The sequence below is a fragment of the Priapulus caudatus genome, unplaced genomic scaffold (assembly GCF_000485595.1).
Source record: "Priapulus caudatus unplaced genomic scaffold, Priapulus_caudatus-5.0.1 Scaffold120, whole genome shotgun sequence".
NCBI classification, from domain to species: Eukaryota; Metazoa; Priapulida; class Priapulimorpha; order Priapulimorphida; family Priapulidae; genus Priapulus; species Priapulus caudatus.
Genome location: NW_014577181.1, coordinates 506,789 through 526,432, shown reverse-complemented (window position 1 = coordinate 526,432; position 19,644 = coordinate 506,789). Strand labels below are relative to the sequence as shown.

General features: G+C 41.3%; 1 protein-coding gene across 5 annotated transcripts in view; it reads left to right on the top strand.

Annotated features, from left to right (window-relative positions):
• The window catches only part of LOC106805607 (nascent polypeptide-associated complex subunit alpha, muscle-specific form-like), a 26,511-nt gene extending 7,689 nt beyond the window's left edge, over nt 1-18,822 (top strand). Inside the window, exons 2-10 of one of the 5 annotated variants that reach the window (XM_014807282.1) lie at nt 1,082-1,174; nt 1,733-1,814; nt 4,086-4,595; nt 5,876-6,029; nt 9,970-12,616; nt 12,698-14,308; nt 14,455-14,610; nt 17,512-17,636; nt 18,024-18,822. In XM_014807282.1, coding sequence (XP_014662768.1) covers nt 1,083-1,174; nt 1,733-1,814; nt 4,086-4,595; nt 5,876-6,029; nt 9,970-12,616; nt 12,698-14,308; nt 14,455-14,610; nt 17,512-17,636; nt 18,024-18,118 — 5,472 coding nt within the window. In that variant the 5' untranslated portion in view covers nt 1,082 and the 3' untranslated portion in view covers nt 18,119-18,822. Of the gene's footprint in view, nt 1-1,081; nt 1,175-1,732; nt 1,815-4,085; nt 4,596-5,875; nt 6,030-9,969; nt 14,309-14,454; nt 14,611-17,511; nt 17,637-18,023 lie in introns of all 5 variants that reach the window. The other 4 variants (XM_014807281.1, XM_014807280.1, XM_014807279.1 and 1 more) reach the window with 4 other exon arrangements.
• The last annotated feature ends 822 nt before the right edge of the window (nt 18,823-19,644 follow it).

Here is a 19,644-nt window from a genome sequence, read left to right as displayed (position 1 = left end):
ATCTCTTTCTCAGTCTGAGTCTGAGTGTTGCACAGACAGTTCTATAATATTAATAAGTAGGCATAGAAAGGTATAGCATGTAAATATTTTTCGGTGATCCAGTCGGATCACCGATGTTTTATTTTTCATGATCCGGTGTTGATCCGAAGCTGAAAAAGCCGTCGGATCACCGGATCGGCGAGTTATTTTCAACCCTGCTTACACATTTTGGGGAGAACATGGGGGATACATGTAGTTGGCGACAACTGCCCTTTCTAGTTAGTTATTAACTACACAAGGTGCTAGTTACTCTAGCATTCGTCAACATTGCATAATCAATGGGCCTAGTATGCCTTTAAATGTTCGAACCACCCGACTCCGAACCCCTCTACCGCGCCCGCCTGTACTGGCACATTGTATACAGACGGGCGCGGTTGGGGGGTTCGGAGTCGGGTGGTTCAAACATTTAATCATCTGTAATTCACTTCTAAGGAATATCTGCATTGGGCACTCCCTCTAATAATTATAGTTCTGCCATAAGCTACAACTGTGCCAAGTTTGAGACTTTTGTCAGTCAGGACTGTAACGATTCGGCCCATATTTTGCACTAAGGGACCTGACTACTTGGACTTTTGTAGACTACTATTTATGAGGTTATGAGGATATATGTTGAAACTTGAAAGACTCATGGCATCCATTATTCAATGTAATATTATTAATCTATTTATATCAAGTTTTGTGTCATTCCGCATCAATTGGAATTTTCTCCGTTCCTATTTAGTTAATTGCAAATTTGAGGCTTTTTCTACTGCAATCTGCAGCATTGATCTGTCAAATTGATCAACCTAGGTATCAAGGATAGTTTTGGACCCCTGCAATATGTTTTCGCATCTAAACTAATTTGGGGTGTAAAACTAGGCTTGGGCCCAACTTTGTCTCCATCTGTCTTTGATATAGTCCATTGGACTTTGAAGACTAATATTTATGAGGTTATTGTACAGACATGCTTTAAATAATATGTGATGAGTCGATGATATAGTACAATTTTTATGTTTAAATAATATACCAATTGACACCTTTATATAAATGTGATCTTTTCCAGGATGCCGCTGTATGGGAAAATAGTTGTAATAAAGAGAAATGACCAGGATGGTGCACATTTCCCACTAACAGTACCACAGTGCTTATTTGGGAGGTAAGATTGTCAGTTGTTTTAGAATTGCAGATAGGTGTTTTTTTCATTTAAGTGAAACATTTTGATTTACATAGCCAAATCATTGATTCGTAAGTTATATTTTGTGTAGCATAGTGTAAATTTCCTATAATGGCTACAAGCATGAAATATGAAAACCATGTCAGTTATGATATTCCACATAGAGTTAAGATTAAGACTATTAGTACATTGGTTATGTAATGCAACTATATAAATAGTACAATACTAAAAATGTATCACTAAGTGTATAACTTGTATCAAAACTTGCATATATTGTGATAGCCCATATCTTTAAAACTAAAAGATCATGGTTTTTGTCAAGTTCTTTATTGGTGGCCAACTCTGGTGGTTAGATAGTCAAAGACATGTCAGATATTCATCTAAAGTATCTAAACTGTAAAGAGTATAAATTATGGTCTACTACATTCAGTTAAAGGAAATGATAAGGCCAAGGGGTGGGCATTTTGCTATTTAATATCGAATAATTCATTTGGGTTTAAGCTTCACTAGTTAATATATCAATGTTTTATTTTGATACAGGAGCAATGAATGTGATATACGCATACAGCTTCCAAATGTCTCTAAGGAACATTGTCGCATTGACGTAAATGAAAACGGCGAGGTAATGTTTATTAAATTGTTTACCATGTATGTTATATATATATTCAAGAGCGTATACAGAAGGAGAGCGTACAACGGTGAAATGCTGAAACCATGTTGCAGTATTAGTCGAATTAATAAACTTTCCCCGTTTTATTTTGATGATTCTTTGCAGTATTATTGATCAGCTGTCCTACCTTATTAATATATAACAAACCGCATGTCCCTACGATGCCTCTACGCTGAGATAATGAGCGGTGAAAATCTGGTATTTTTTGAAATACGTGCTGCCAGATGCAAAGCAGGCAGCAAAACTTACTAGCAGAAACTTTAGAAAACCTAACAGTTCCACTTCTTCCCTGTCTAACAGTATTGTCCTATTTCCTCTGTCCATAAGGAAGTTGTTTTCGCCTTCACGCCCTGTTTTCCCCCCGATTTGTAATTGTAAATAGTAAATACAGTCGCCCATGCTTAACCCGAGTTTCACATTGAACAGTTGAATGAAGTATGGACGATAATGTAGGATTAATGTGGTTTGAAAAAAAAACAACTCTTAACAACTGGCCATCATTTGCAACAGAAATTTCCTGAGACTTTGGTGTTTTTAGTTTTGTTTTAATATTAGGAATTTCTTGGCAGTTCTTGGGTTTGACTATTCAAGATACACGTATCAATACTGAATGAAATCCATATCATTTGGTAGCTTAATTTCATCAGAAAACAAAAGAAGTATTCATGACACAATTTTCAGTACAATGAATCAGAAGTAGATAATAGGGAAGGAGTGTGACTTCAATAAACAAGGGAAATTCGTCATTTACTAGCCTTAGAATACCTATGATTTACTACGCGTAACTCAACTAACTTGAGCTTAAATCGTACACAGCAGGCCCCTCCCTACGTTGCGCAAACCGGGCGCGCCCGCCCCGTTTGGGAACCCCCCCCCCCCCGTTTGGGAAACGCATTTTACGCATTAGTGGTACGGTAAAAGAACACGCCCCCCCCGGACTCCTCTAGTTTCCCCCCTCCCCTCCCCCTCTCCTGTTTCAATTTCATCCTGGGGAGAACCCTGACAGTACATTCGCCTAGCATCGTGCAAAATCAATTCCTTGTATACACCCGCAATCCGGAGATACAGACTAAAACGTACGACACGATTCTCAATTCTGTTGCCAGCAAAACGAATCCATAACCCGCCTAACTTGAAACAATAGGCAGCTACAAACGACTCTTGTACACTCTTGTGCCCTCGGCGATGCGGTGTGGCTCGCTGGGAGATTGGACATCGACGCAACACTCGGCGAGCAAGTCTTTGACCTATTTACAGCTGGTATGCCCCCCACGCACGCGTAGCAACACTCACGTCGACTTGAAGTGCCTTCACGCTATACATCGCCGATCAGATCGTAGTGTTCTCGCAGGAAACGTAGACGGGTTCGCGGCCCCAGTATTTGTACTAGCACAAGCAGTTCTTTAGCACAAACAGAGCAAGCTTGATGCCGGGACCAGTCTACATAAAACGAGTCACGTACGTGACCAACAAAATGGCGCTTACCAGTAAACATCAGGTAACTTCGTAAATCTATCCTCAATTTTCTGAAAATCGTTATAATCATGTGCAGAAAAAAAATTAATGTGATATACGGAAAACTTAATATATATTTGAGAAAGGGTTTGTAAACTGCTGACGAGTGCTGTGTAGGCTGCCATTTTGTTAATCACGTCACTTTTGATAATCATGAGACTCGACACGGTGCGGTGATTGGCTGCCACTCACGATTTGTCGCCGACCACCGCATAGAAATAGAACATGTTCTATTCCTGCGATCGCAGTCGGCGACCGTATTTTCGATCATAAGAGAACTCATGTCAAGTTTGGTCGCCGATGTTTTTATCGGCGATCTGGCCGGTTTTTGACGTACGATATTCAAATCTTGTCGGCGACTAGGTCGTAAGGCCGACCTAAGCGGGCCTTAAGGCTAGTAAATGACGAATTTCTCATGTTTATTGAAGTCACACTCCTTCCCTATTATCTATATACTTCTGATTGAATCAATAGCAGTTGTTTACGACACGCGCCACGATACTGATTTGTAAGCATTCATATGCTTGGTAGACTACCAGTTAAAGTGTATAGTTTGCTGGGTAGTTACTCTTAAAAGTATCGTGGTATGTGTCGTATCGTGAGATACCCTGTATGTTACTGTTTGATGGGCAGGCTATAGACTGATGTTCTTTGTCAGGAGTGCATAAAAGACTTGTAATATTAAAGCATCATTCCTTTATATTTCAGATTTCTTTGACAAATCTCAGCCAAGTAAACCAGACTGTTCTTAATGGGAAGTCTGTTGTTGGTGGCATCAGGGTTTTTCATAGGGATGTCTTTACTGTTATCGATCGTTCCTTTCGGTTTGAGTTCCCTCCAGGGTCTCCCTATCGCACAACCCCAGATCAAGTGCCAGTGAAGATACCATCCACAAAATCACCAACCCGATCTCAACCCTTGTACTCGAAAATGCTGACACCTAAGTCAAAGCCTACTCCGTCCCCATCCAAGCAAGCTTTCCCTAAAAGAACACCAGTGAGGACTACACCAAAGAGCCCACTGACAACACGCAGTGATCAATTGAGCCAAGATGGAAAAATATTGTCGCCAAAAGCAAAACCTCCAACACCTGGTGACAAGCAATCAAGTCCCGAGAAGAATAAGCAGATGTCCCTGTCACCTCTACAGAAGTCATTATCTCGAATCACTCCTCCCAAGTCTGATGTTGGCGAGAAAAGGCGAAGCAGTGGTCGCAAGGTATGTAAATGTGCTATTTAGGCAAGTCATTTATGGTCGATTTTGCCCGAGAATAATCTTTATTCATACACTTATTCGCTACTTACTCTGTTATTACCTCCGCCAAGGGGTTGGCAAGAGGTTATGTTTTCACCGGCGAGTGTTTGTTTGTTGGTTTGTGGGTTTGTGTACAGCCTAACTGAAAATGTTATGGACGGATTGTCATAAAATTTCCAGGATAGGTCAGAAATCGCCTAACTTAGAATTGATGAGATTTTGGTGGTGATCCGGATCCAATTAATTAATTAAATTTTCAGGATAGCGGTCAGAAGGGGATAACTTTAGAAATTGATACATTTTGGTGGTGATCCGGATTAATTAATAAAATTAATAAAAATTTTCATCATTGCAATATTGCTTGTAGGTGTTAACAAATGATGCAATGCCATTCGATAAGAAACGCAAACCAGGTACATTTTATCATGAGTTTCGCCAATTGTAACTGAAACTGAAACCAGCACCAGCAAACGTAGAACTGCAATGTGAAACCAGGTCAATGTATGAGCCCTATGTCGCTCATACAATGACATCATCACTGTACTTGGCGGAGGTCTGCGCTCTCCGAGTGCTCTAGTTACTTATGCAACCCTTGCACTTGTGCGGACATTAAGTTGAAATGTATTGCAAGGTGGTTGAATATATATATGTTCCCAACTAGCACTGGGAATCTGTTATATTTTCATGAATTGGTGATTTTTTGAAGTTTGTATCAATAATCAATTACACAAATAATTAAGTACTCTAAATGGAATCTTTAGATGAGAAATCTAATGTTTAGCTTTTAATAGCTCTGGAAATGCAAACAATCGACAATGATTTTTAAAATAATTTTCAATCAACCAACATATAGCCATTTCCAGATAATTTCTACTAGTTATTAATCATTGTGAAATTTAAAAGAATTGAATTTTTTATGGTGCTCTGCAACATTCCTTGACAGAAGTACGTACAAAGTAAAACATGAGCATGGAATTTCGAATTTGATTATTTAGCTCTCAATGAACTTGGGTTAGCTGAACATCATCTCAGTCAGACCAATACTTGTGTTTGTGTATATGTGTGCGTCCGTGCGCGCATGTGCACATCTGTGTCGTGTAAGTGGGAATATGCGTTCATTGTGTATATGAGAGTCATAAAAAGTGGGGGTGAAATGGGAAGTGTGTGGTGTTTATTTAAATTTTTATATATATGTGTTCTAGTTGCCACTGGTTTTCAGTGTTTTCTCTGTTTATAACCATAAGGCACCACAGTACAGCAGTCCTAGACAACCCCCCAAGTCTGTACCACTGAGAAAGAGCATAAGTGATCTCCGAAGAAGTGCTGAGACAATTATTGAGTCCACTGATGATTGTAGAAAGTCTACTAAGCAGGTGTCACCGTCACCAAACACTAAAGGTACTATTTCTATGTGAAGACAATCTATGAACTGTGTGAAACTATTGCAGATGTACAGTGAACAGTTTAATAGTAAGATAGCTTCAATGTTATCTTAACTGTACATATCTTATTGTCCCCTTCCAGTAAAGTTCTGCCAATATGTACATATGTTCACATAGTATCATTGCTCTAGCATATCTCATTCTCCCAAAAAATTTACGACAAACAAATTTCCGTTTGAGGATCAAGACCAAGGTCACTATTTCTATAAAAATGTCACCATTTGAATATACAATAACAAGATTTCACTATATTGTAACCCAGGGTTCTCCCTACGTTGCGCAAACCGGGCGCGCCCGCCCCGTTTAGGAAAACTCCCCCCACGTTTCAATCGTTGCACCCCGTTTAAATTACCTCCGCCCCGATTAAATTCCACCACAATAAAAGTTTGACAGCGCGGGAATCGATCATTAAGAATTCCCATTCGACCAGGCCCTCGGAGGCGTGTATTTTTACGGTACCACTAATGAGTAAACGTCCTACACTACGCATGCACTGCAGACTGCAGACCACACACAAATACAAACAGTCACACTGTCCCAAACCTTTTACACAAACTGTACCGACTTGGCTGTCTTATATACAAGTATCCCAAATACCGTCTATGGTGTGGTGGCGATTTTACGCATTACGGTAAAAAAACACGCTCCCCGGACCCCCCTAGTTTCCTTTCCCCCCCTCTCCCCTCCCCCTGTTTCAATTTTATTCTGGGGAGAACCCTGTAACCGATGTATGCTTATTAACAGTAGTGTTTTTATTGCCTTTAGACATTTATATGCTTCATAGAGTGATGTCATTTCCCATTCTCTTTCATTGAACATTCCAATTAAAATGCCAAAAATAAAATATGTATGTTTGGGAGATGGTTCTAATCAAGAGTAGATAATAACACAAGAGTAAGACACCCGATTCCGGCATTTTTAACCGATTTTTCTCATCAAAATTTGCCACCAATAAAGAAGAAAGTTGTATATGTTCCTCAGCTTATTATGCCCACTAATCACTCACCTTCGTGGTACTGATATTCGTTTACATATATTTGCTAGCGTATTGCTGTAAATCGTAATTTTGCACGAGCTGAATTCTCACAATTTACCGCTATTGTGTGAGGTGTTAAGACAAATTTTGAAGCTATAGTGGCGCCAATATATAGCAACGGACTGTTTCCAAATTATTTTAAATGTGTTTTTAATGTGGGGTTTAATGTACTTGATTACCTGCGCGTGCGTAATGTGATACTTACTGCAAACTACTACAGAGAATATTTTTATTATTGTATTATTACTTATGTAAAATAGTGTAAGCAGGCGAAACCCCACACGCCAGGGAAAGTTATGGCAATGCGAGAACGCAACCGGTGTCAGGAGAATGTATAAAACAGGGACGGGAGAGTCAGCGGCGGGACGGAGGTCAAAGGTTATAGGTAAATCAGTCATGGCTAACGTAATAAAATAATAGGATGTTGAGGGTGGTGGAGGGGATAATGGCGGTAGTTATAGGTGGAGAAAAGTGCTTTAATATTTCGCTAAGTAATACGCTCGTACCTTTTAAAGCTAGTTTAATACGAAATCTATTTATGCCGACACAAGAACTTGTTTCACTCACCCGCCTCGAACTATCTCCTTGATCATTTGTTGTCTTTTCAACTGATATCTCGCTATATTGTCGCTGTCCGGCATCAGCTGCTTCCTGTCGGTCCTTGCGTGTAGCTGAATCGCGCGTGTTTCTGCGTCGTCCCTGCTTCTTCCGTAGCCAGGTCGTACAAGATAAGTTCTGGTTTATATGCGCTATTTGCAGCGGCATATCACTGTCACTATGCATTTCCATACATTTTGCTCGTATGGCGAAACTCTGCATAACGAATGTCACAATCACTGCGGTATCTGCCAAGCATGTCAATGTTCCTTTCTTCTTTCTTCCTCTTATTATTCTTCTTCTTCTTCATCTTCTTCCTCCTTCTTCTTCTTCATCTTCTTCTTCATCATCGATACAGCTGTCTTCACTCAGTGTTCTTCTCGACTTTCGTGCATCGTATAGCTATAGTACCTTTAGTTTGTTGTTTGGCAAAGGAATACCCAAGTTCGACTGGTCCTGCACTAAATGTAGACGTTTGATTCACACTACCGTAGTAGGTCTGTAATCGACTGATAGAGATAAAACAAGACAAGAAGTAACGTTCACTGGTGGTTTACTAAATCTCTAATACAATACATGAGGTTTCCGTGCACTACTGAAAGCAAGAGCGGTTACTACACACTACCCATTCCTCAGCGGGTCGCTGGCACCAGAAGCCTGTCCCGAGAACGGTGGCTTCCGCTATTTATACGGCGCACCCCGGTCCGCGATCGCGTTTCTTCCCTTACGTCACAGATCTCCTTTCGCTCCCCTTCTGACCACCCGGCCCTCCCGAACACGGCAGAGTGCGGATTCCTACTGCTATCTCCCGCTACCGAATATGCGCGGTGCGCGCTTGGCCGGATTCCATGGCCCAATTCCTGCCCTGATGTCATAGATCATCTGGTTAGTGTCTAGGCTGTCACAATGCGCAAGGATTCGGGGATTCATGACCGGGCTTCCAGCTAGACGGCGCCATCTTGAGTCACGGCTCTCTTTGACCTCCGTCCTGCCGCTGACTCTCCCGTCCCTGTTTCATACATTCTCCTGACACCGGTTGCGTTCTCACATTGCCATAACTTTCCCTGGCGTGTGGGGTTTCGCCGGCTTACAATAGTATGTCAATTTCTTGTGTTGCGATCACAATAACTGAGCGCGTCTCGCGGTCCCTCACGAGATCAAAATGCGAAATTTAGATTGTCTCTCAACCCTATCGGGGCACGAATGATTTGGAAACTGTCCGTTGCTAAATATTGGCGCCACTATAGCTTCAAAATTTGTCATAACACCTCACACAATAGCGGTAAATTGTGCGAATTCAGCTCATGCAAGATTACGATTTACAGCAATACGCTAGCAAATATATGTAAACGAATATCAGTACCACGAAGGTGAGTGATTAGTGGTCATAATAAGCTGAGGAACGTATACACGTGCTTCTTTATTGGTGGCAAATTTTGATGAGAAAAATCGGTTAAAAATGCGGGAATCGGGTGTCTCACTCTTGTGTTATTATCTACTCTTGTTCTTATCAAGAGCGTATAAAGGAGAGCGTACAACGGTGAAATTGTGAAACCATGTTGCAGTATTAGTCGAATTAAGAAACTTTGCCCGTTTTATTTTGACGATTCTTCTTGCGGTATTATTGATCAGTTGTCCTACCTTATTAATATAAAACAAACCGCATGTCCCTACGATGCTCCTACGCTGAGATAATGAGCGGTGAAAATCTGGTATTTTCGCCGAAAATCGGCTCGAGATCACTGTTTACTGCGACTGTCTCTCGCTTTGTGGCCAGTGTATTGCTTCCGGTCGCCGCTGTGTAGCGCCATGGTAGCGCTGCCTCACGTCAGTACTACAGAGATTACTATACATCCAGCGTGAGGTGGGCACAGGTGGGGGTCGTCACTATGGCAACCAATAACAGATGTCATTCATTCCATTTGTCAATCATTGACGGAAACACGCGAGGTTTCCCGAAGTTATCTCAAAGCGAGAGACGGTTTTCGGCGAAAATACCAGATTTTCACCGCTCATTATCTCAGCGTAGGGGCATCTTAGGGACATGCAGTTTATTTTATATTAACAAGGTAGGACAGCTGATCAATAATACTGCAAAGAATCGTCAAAATAAAACGGGCAAAGTTTATTAATTTGACTAATACTGCAACATGGTTTCAGCATTTCACCGTTGTATGCTCTCCTTCTTTATACGCTCTTGTTCTTATCGTTCATGGTGTCTTGTATATATTCTTGTGATTACCTACATGCTCGATTTTTATAGGGAAAACTACAGTATCCAGTGGACAGAAACGCAAGACGGTAGAGCCTAAATTAAAGATTTCACCACCTACAAAGCGAACAAGGATTTCGTTTGGTCCCAACTTAAGCCCGGAACAGTTTGACCAAGATCTGCCACCGTCTACGCCTGTCAGACGGGGGGCACTGCCATCTCGACGGTCAATGCCTGTGACCTCTAATTCTACTCCTGTCAAGAGTGGAAACCGGAACAGCCTGTCTCACAGAATTATCTCAGAAGAAAGTGATGGGAAGAGTCCTGCAGTCGATACCTCTGTCCATATGATGGAAATGTCTCCGAAAAACACTTCAAACAAAATGAGTAGCAGTCCAAATGCAGAGGTGGCGACTGTGAGTCCAAAACAGAAGATGCCCAAAAAGTCTCCTGCACAAAATCGAAGTGAAAAAAGTCCAAACTTGAAGACACCTAAAACATCTCCTCGTCAAGTTGTTAAAGAGACTCCAGTGCAGAAGACCCCTAATAAGAAAGCAGATTCACCATGTGCAGTACAAAATACTCCATCAAAGACACCTAAAAGGACTCCGAAGCAGAAGGCACTTAATACACCTGTAAATCAAGAACCGATTAAGACCCCAAAACAGATGACACCTAAAGTAACTGCTTCTCCAGAGCTTGCTTTGATGAGTCCAGTGCTAAAAACATCTACGGTAACTTCAGAACAAAAGATACCAAAACAAAGTCCAAAACAGGAGGCACCAAATCAAAGTCCAAAACAGAAGACACCAAAACAAACTCCAAAACAGAAGACACCGAAACAAACTCCAAAACAGAAGACCCCGAAACAAACTCCAAAAGAGAAGACACCGAAACAAACTCCAAAAAAGATGACACCGAAACAAACTCCAAAACAGGTGACTCCAAAAATGACTGCATCTCCAGAGCGTGCTAGGATAAGTCCAGCACTGAAAATGCCTAAGGTAACACCAACACAGAAGACCCCAAATCAAAGTCCTAAACAGAAGACAATAAAACAAACTCCAAAACAAAAAACTCCTAAGAAAACTCCAAAGCAGGTCACACCCAAAATGAATACATCTCCAGAGCTTGTTACAATAAGTCCGATAGCAAAAATGCCCAAGGTAACTCCAAAACAGAAGATTGCAGTACAGAGTCCCAAACGTACTCCAAAACAGAACACATCCAAACGTACTCCAAAACAGAACACACCCAAACGTACTCCAAAACAGAACACACCCAAACGTACTCCAAAACAGAAGACACCCAATAAATCTAAGGTGAATACTCCAAAGCCTGCTGTTAAAGAAACTACAAAAGCTTCGGTACAAAAGAAAAAAGTCGTAATCGCTACTCCAAGGTCAGTTAGAAAAGTAATAGGATCAGCAAGAAAGATGAAAACGACTCCAAAAGGAAGCACAAGAAAGACTACACAATCAAAAGGAGTTAAAGCTATGCCAGTGATATCTTGGGCTGATGTTGTTCGTGAAGGAATTGCTCTGAAAGGTGTAACAAAAGCTACTCACAAGAAAAAGCTTGTGAAGAAGGCTATTGCAAGAGCAAAGCGAAATATTGTAGTTAAGAAGGCATTTATTAATTCAGCAAAGGCTGCCAAGACACCCAGTAAGGTACGTAAGGTTCCTAAAACTCCAGAGGTAAATAGCACAGGCCATGCTGTGTCCCCTGAAAACATCATGATACACAAGAAAGTTACCAAGACACCTAAAGTATACAGGAAAGGTAAGAAAAATATGTCTGCTCCAATGGAGAAAGCTGCTGATATTAGCTTTACTGGTGTCACAGAGCTAATGAAAACACCTAAAGTTAAAAGGACACAAATGACACCCCAGAGTCATCCAACCACTAGTTCAGTGAAAAGGAAATCTCCAAGAAAGTCTATGACAGCCATGTCTCCTGTGTCAGGACAGATGCAGAAAAGTGGGAGAAAATCAGTTACTCCAAAATCGACAGGCAAAAAATTAGTGCGGGAAATGATGAAAACTCCAAAACAGGTGGTTAGTCCAAAAGTTGGTGGAATTAAAAAGCTAATGAAAACACCTAAGTCTACTAGAAGTCCAAACTTGGCTGCTGTTAAAAGGATGATGAAGTCTCCAACATTGCAATCCAGTCCAGTGCTCATAGGTGTCAAAGAAGTTATGAAAACACCTAAAGATATTGTTAGTCCTCAAATAACAGGTGTTAAAGAGCTTATGAGAACTGCAAAGGTTGCAACAAGTCCACAATTGGTGGGCATTCGGGAGCTTAGCAGAACGCCTAAAAGAGTCGAGAGCCCATGCTTAACGGGCATAAGAGAGCTTATGAAAACACCCAAGCAGCTTTCGGAAGCAGAGCTGTCAGGGATCAGTGATTTGATGAAGACTCCAAGTCAGCCAGAGCCATCTCTGAAGAGGAAGGCTAGCTCCACTACAAAGAAGCCTCCTAAAAGGCAAAAGGTTGAAACGCCTGATGCAAAGATTTCCCCTAAAAAACAGCCATCAAGAGACATGCACGACCTTGAAGCTCTAGTAACACCAGCCAGATCACTAGTTCCTGAGTCTTCACCTCCAAAACAAACGAGCGGAGGCACGCGTGCTGCTAAAGCAACCCCAGTCAAGTCACCAGTTCCCGAGCTTTCAACTCCAAAACAGACAGGCAGGGGCAAGCATGCTGCTAAAGCAATAGTAACCCCAGTCAAGTCACCAGTTCCCGAGCTTTCAACTCCAAAACAGACAGGCAGGGGCAAGCATGCTGCTAAAGCAATAGTAACCCCAGTCAAGTCACCAGTTCCCGAGCCCTCACCTCCAAAACAAACGAGCGGAGGCAAGCGTGCTGCTAAAGCAACCCCAGTCAAGTCGCCAGTTCCCGGGCTTTCAACTCCAAAACAGACAGGCAGGGGCAAGCATGCTGCTAAAGCAATAGTAACCCCAGTCAAGTCACCAGTTCCCGAGCCTTCACCTCTAAAACAGACAGGCAGAGGCAAGCGTGCTGCTAAAGCAATAGTAACCCCAGTCAAGTCATCAGTTCCCGAGCCTTCACCTCCAAAACAGACAGGCAGAGGCAAGCGTGCTGCTAAAGCAACCCCAGTCAAGTCACCAGGTCCCGAGCCTTCAAGTCCAAAACAGACAGGCAGAGGCAAGAGTGCTGCTAAAGCAATCCCAGTCAAGTCACCAGGTCCCGAGCCTTCAAGTCCAAAACAGACAGGCAGAGGCAAGCGTGCTGCTAAAGCAATAGTAACCCCAGTTAAGTCACGAGTTCCCGAGCCTTCACCTCCAAAACAGACAGGCAGAGGCAAGCGTGCTGCTAAAGTAACCCCAGTCAAGTCACCAGTTCCCGAGCCTTCAACTCCAAAACAGACAGGCAGGAGAACGTGTGCTGCTAAAGCAATAGTAAAGTCTGCCAGCTCACCACTTCCTGAGCCTTCCCCTCCGAAACAGACAGGCAAAGGGAAGCGTGCTGCTGTGAAGCCAGCCAAGTCACCAGTTCCTGAGCCTTCAACTCCAAAGCAAACAGGCAGAAGAACGCGTGCTGCTAAAGCAATAGTAAAGTCTGCCAGCTCACCAATTCCTGAGCCTTCACCTCCAAAACAAAAAAGCAGAGGCAAGCGTGCTGCTAAAGCAATAGTAACACCAGTCAAGTCACCAGTTCCTGAGCCTTCACTACCAAAACAAACACGCAGGGGCAAGCGTGCTGCTAAAGCAATAGTGACCCCAGTCAAGTCACCAGTTCCCGAGCCTTCACCTCCAAAACAGACAGGCAGGGGCAAGCGTGCTGCTAAAGCTGCAGTGAAGCCAGCCAAATCACCAGTTCCTGAGCCTTCAACTCCAAAGCAGACAGGCAGGAGAATGCGTGCTGCTAAAGCAATAGTAAAGTCTGCCAGCTCACCACTTCCTGAGCCTTCACCTCCAAAACAGACGGGCAGGGGCAAGCGTGCTGCTAAAGCAATAGTAAACCCAGCCAAGTCACCAGTTCCCGAGCCTTCACCTCCAAAACAGACAGGCAGGGGCAAGCGTGCTGCTAAAGCAATAGTAAACCCAGCCAAGTCACCAGTTTCTGAAAAATCGAATCCAAAACAGACAGGCAAGTCCAGACGTGTGAATACAGCACTTATTTCTCCAGTTGCTAAACCCAAGCGAGGCAAAGCTGTATCGTTTGAAGCCAGTCCTTTGAAATCGTCTCCTGCCCTCTCCAGTAGGCGTCGTAGGGCAAAAGGCGCATTGACAGACGCAATAGAGCAATCTGTTACAGTTGTGGAAAAAGGTTTAGGCAAGAGAAAGGCTGTTGACCATGCACCAGCAGATCTTGTTAAGGTTCCAAGATCCCGGAAAGGATCCAAGACTGCTACTAAGGGGTAAGTGCTTGCTACATGTTACTAGTAAAGACTTCCAAGTCCAACTGGAAGTAGGGTTCTATATATTTCACCCTTGCTTTATGTGTTGTCATATCCTTCATGGCGTCAAAACAGCAACTAGCATGAAAGGTGTCTTAATTAAATAGGAGTGAAAGTACAGAGGTAGGAGAGAAACTGACACTGCCATCACCAGTGAAACAGGAACCAGAGCCCAGAGAAATGTCTTCTCCACCTGCCAAGAGGAGCAAAAAAGGTGCAATTGAGACATCTAAAAGTGCCAATCTGCAGGCATCAAAGCGCAGGTAATAATATTAAGTCATATTGGGCTTTTGTGTATGTGTGATTTATTGCAGCGACTATTTGTATTAAGGTTAGGATCTTTTGGTTGAGATGATTTTTCGATCAGATGATTTTTAGATTCGCAACTATTACGATGTTATCAGGCATGATTTTCATTATTTACTGATCACAATAGAGTTGGAAATTGATTTTTATGAAATTATAACATTGGTAAATGTGGAGATCAGAGAATGCACATGCGTGACAAACTGGAATTTGATTGCCTTTATATTATAACAAGAGCCGCAGAGCGTCTGGGCTCATCTGAGGTCTGTTGCTACGGTTATAAACGTAACATTTAAGTCATGCATAGTGACACCTTTGTTAAGCCTAGGACACACTGCGCGATTTTCTACACTGGCCGCTTGCGATCGTGTAGCGGTATTGCGTATTTCCCTCGCGATCCCATACGCCCGGGGCATCGCTCGTATTCAACATGTTGAATGTTTCCGCCCGGTTTTTCGACCTGGCACCGTATTTATCGATCGGCGGATCGCAAGCGGCCAGTGTAGAAAATCGCACAGTGTGTCCTAGGCTTTAGGCGCATATATGCAGATACGCAGTTGTGTACACATAATTTCAGCAACCTTCTGCATTCTGCATACCTCTCAAATCCCATTGGTTGATACAAATCGCGTGCCTGAAACTCCTGTTTTATGGTGCATTGTGACCCTAACCCTAACCCAGGACTCGAATTAAGCGACAAGAAGGACAAGGCAATTTTTTTAGGGCATGTGAGAAATCGCCTTGAATTTTCTTTAAAATGGAAGGCACAGAGGCAATTTTAAAAGGCACCAAGGCAACTCTCAAAATTTGAGAAGGGCACAAACGCACTTTTGTAAAATAAAGGAAAACTCATAACAAATTAGTACATCAACATCGTCTTGCTTTTAATGTACAAAACAATATGCCCCCATGTAAGCTTACACCGTAACACCGACCCCTGTACCCCCCTCTGCTAATGGAAGTACAGTGACTTAACAAGAAATGTTACATGCCCGCTATCAGGAGCGAATAATTATCCGATGCTGTTATTATTTCCTCCTGCGACTATCGGTTTTAAGCTCATCATTGCAACTACAGCACGCACGCGCACGTGTTATGTTGACTCGACTAAAAACGAAACTAAGGCAGTAGATTAAAGGGCACCGACGGCAATTACACAAAATGGCAAGGCAGGTGACTGCCGTCAGTCGGGGTGGATTTTCAGGGGCAGTACGGCGATTGATAGGGGCACCGACGGCAATTGCCGTCGGTGCCGTCGGTTAATTCGAGCCCTGCCCTAAACCTAACCCAATTTTTTTTTTAAGTAATTGTAAAAATTATTTGTTGTTATTAAATTGTTGTAAATATATCATGTAAATATTTGCGTTAATCGGGAAAAAATTGTTAAATGGATAAAGATAAAATACAAAGAATACAGAAAACAGGTAAATAATAAAAAATCTGATGGGATTCGATCAAAGGACCTTTGAGCCGTGACGCCTGTGCTGTACCCGTTCGGCTATTCAGGCATATTGGCTTTCTAGATTATGGATGTGCCATGAACATGAGAACACTGTGACGTCATTGAGGCAGTTCAGGAATCCATGTTTAACCCTCCTCTTGAGGGTCAAAAGGTTATCAGACACTTACTCTTCGCGTGCAGTGGAAAGCACATTTCATGGTCCTTTCAATAAAATGATAAAAATGGTAGGTCAGCGCTGAAACAAAAAAGTTTTTTACTTTGTCCATTAGTCCATGTCTGATATCTGACCTTTTCCCCACTGCCCTTTGACCTGTGACTTCCAATTTCGCACTGGTGATGGGTTTCCTGCCCATCACACTATACACCGAATATTAAGAGCATAGGTCGAGCCGTTAAGCTTTGTGCCGCAATTCCGTATTTCCTCCTATACCTTAAGTTAAGGGGGAAATATTCCCCCTCCGTTTACACTTCTGGACCTTTGACCCTTGACCCCCAAATTTGTCATCCTGAGTCCTTTTCATGATCCCCCCCGACGTCCCGAATATCGTGACCGTACGTCGAGCGGTTAAGATTTGTGCCCAACTGTTGACGCATGGACGGACGGACGCACGGACAATCATGCGATTCTACAAGCTGCATCTGACTTCGTCAGATAAGCTAATAATATGTTCTCACGTTTTCCCAATGGTCTGAGCACTTGCAGACATTCCTTGCTTGACAGCGAGTATCTGTAATAAGTTAATATTTCTTAGAACACTCGTACGATGTGTTATCTACAAAAATCTACTATGGTTATAAATTTGAATGAATTTCAACTTCTATGTGGATGTTACATAAGTCTCGCGTGAGTGGCAGACACTGCCATCTGATAAATCATTTCAATAGGCGTAGTGATAATAGAAAATAGATGATTTAATTGCATATTTGGTCCATAGGCCAAGAACTATATTAAATCATAAAATGATACTGCATGAAGTTACACGAGCAGCTGGTAGAATAGGCGACAGTTAAGGAGGTGTTAGTTGGAGCAATCTAAGAAGAAGCAATGGATGGGACAATTTCCTAGACCAAACCTAGAATGGCAGAATTTCATAGCACACAGATGCATTTGTGTTTCTGGCACCATGTTTAAATCCAGTTTCACAAAGGTACTTTCTATTGATGCACATAGAGTAGCTATCCGGCGAGCCACTGACCATCAAGAATGCACAGCTTTTGATTAGTTTTCTTTTAAAAAATGAGAAAATATTATTTTTGTGATTAATTATCTAATTGTTGACTGCAAACGGTCAGCTTTCAATTGTAATTTATCATCAAAACATCACTAGTCCACTATTCTAAAGTTATGTAATGTGTCATTGAGCATAGGATAATTATTGATATTTTTTTATTACAGAGGTAAAGCAGGCAAAACAACTGACGTGTTACAATCGGCAGAAAAGGCCATCTCTACTGCAGCGAAGAAATCTGCTCGTGGGCAACGTAAGCCTACTTCTATAAAGGCGACAAAAGCCACGACAGGTAAGTTATAACTAATCGTTTATTTTATCTGTTGTGTGTGCGTATTATATTAATTTAATTGGTTTAACACCATTATGGCTAGTATTTGTTTTTATCTGCATTTGAAAAACTGAAATGGGCTAATGTTTTCCATGAATGAATGATTCCTAAATGTAAAATTTAGACTTCAATCCAAGTACTCTCTTTAAATTTTCCTATTCCCACATATTTTTTTAAATCCTATTCCATTAGTTTTGATATTTATTACCATGTATACAGCTACTAATACATTCAACATAATGGCAAGTGGGCTGTGTTACAAAAATAGTAATAAAGTAATCATGATTGTATAGATATTGCTACTCTAAACAGTGCCTCAATGATGATGTTTACATAATTTTTATGCAGTTTCACCAAAAGCAAGAAAAGGAAACACCAAGCTGACAACAACCTCTCCAGCGAAGTCGCCCGTCACTCGGAGAATGACACGAGCACGCAAATAAAGGAAGTGAGCCGGTTTTTTACATGGTGACTTCCAGTGGCTGTGCGATACATTTCTGTCCTTGATAGAAAACGTGCAGTCTTGTAATTTTCTTTTTTTATTGTATTCTGTGTCTGGCATAGATAGTAGAATAAGTACTGTGAGCTACATTCTTGTATATTAGCATCATAGATTTTTATGTTGTCAGAATTGCTATTCTTAGACAAAATCCATTTTACTAGACATAGTATAAAATAGGGAAGTGAAATTCATTTATTTTTAAGTGCTATAAAAATGTTTATTGTGTTAACCAGCAATGTGTATTTTAATACTCTCCTTTAACGCATATTTCAATACCAATCATTCCTCGCAGGATTTATATTTTTACAAATTTGTACATGTATATATTTCATATGTATTACCTGCAATGTGAATTTTGTATGCACATCGAACACTCCATTCATTTGAATGCAGCCATGTTAAATGATAAGAAAAGATCTTTTCTGGAATTCACATCTGTTTTCCTAGTAGTAGTAGTTTTTCTAGAACACAACATGAAATTTGGGTTCATAATAATTTTAGTGTACATTATAGTTTTTAGTAGTTAATATTGTTGAAATTACTGACCCCTTCTTGGTATTTGTGGCTGCATTAGGCCAAAACAAAATATATGTGTGGTTACCGTTACATGCCGGAAAAAAATAGGGTAGATAGGTAGGGAAAACATTTTATTTTCTTGAAATATTTTATTTACGAACCATGTCCGAAGTATGTGCGTTGTGCCTTTTGAAGCAGGAATTTTAAATTAAAAATTTTTTTTAAACTGAATAAAATGTTTAGGGTCGCTGGGAATAAATAGAGTCGGTCGGCAAACCGTAACCACACCTATATTTTGTTTTGGCCTTATCACATTACTATTATATAGTCTAAATATGCAGCCTATTACACTGTTTTATGTAATTTTTAAAGTACTCTGGTTGCAAGTTGTATATACTTGTTGAAACAGACATCTTAGCCTAGATTTTTTTGATGCATGTCTGTGTATTGTGTGAGATTCAATTTATTGACAAGTATTAGTTATAGGGAGTTTTTGGTGTCAGGTATACCTTTTTACTCCAGTATGTGCATCATCATGGTCGTCGTCGGCGTCATCATCATCATCTGGGATGGATTGAGTAATGGTTGATATAATAATAATGGTGTACTGGTAGTCCTAAAATAGAATTGAGCTAGTACTTGTTTGCATTGTGACTTGTGAATTGCATGAGATATTCAAAGATATTACAGGTTGCAACTAATCTGATCGGACCCCATTTACTATGACGTGTAACAACTAGACATTTAGGCCAATTAGTTATGGTGATGCCAAAATTGGAGTGATACAAGGTAAATCTGATATATTGTGGATAGAGCTCACTTGTCTTTATGGCATTTAGTCAGCTCTAACGTGTTTTTAAAACCTACACTGTTGAGTGAATACTGACTGTATGCTAACAATGAGTTCAATAATTCTTTTTAGGTATGACATGCATTTCTAAACAACCAAGT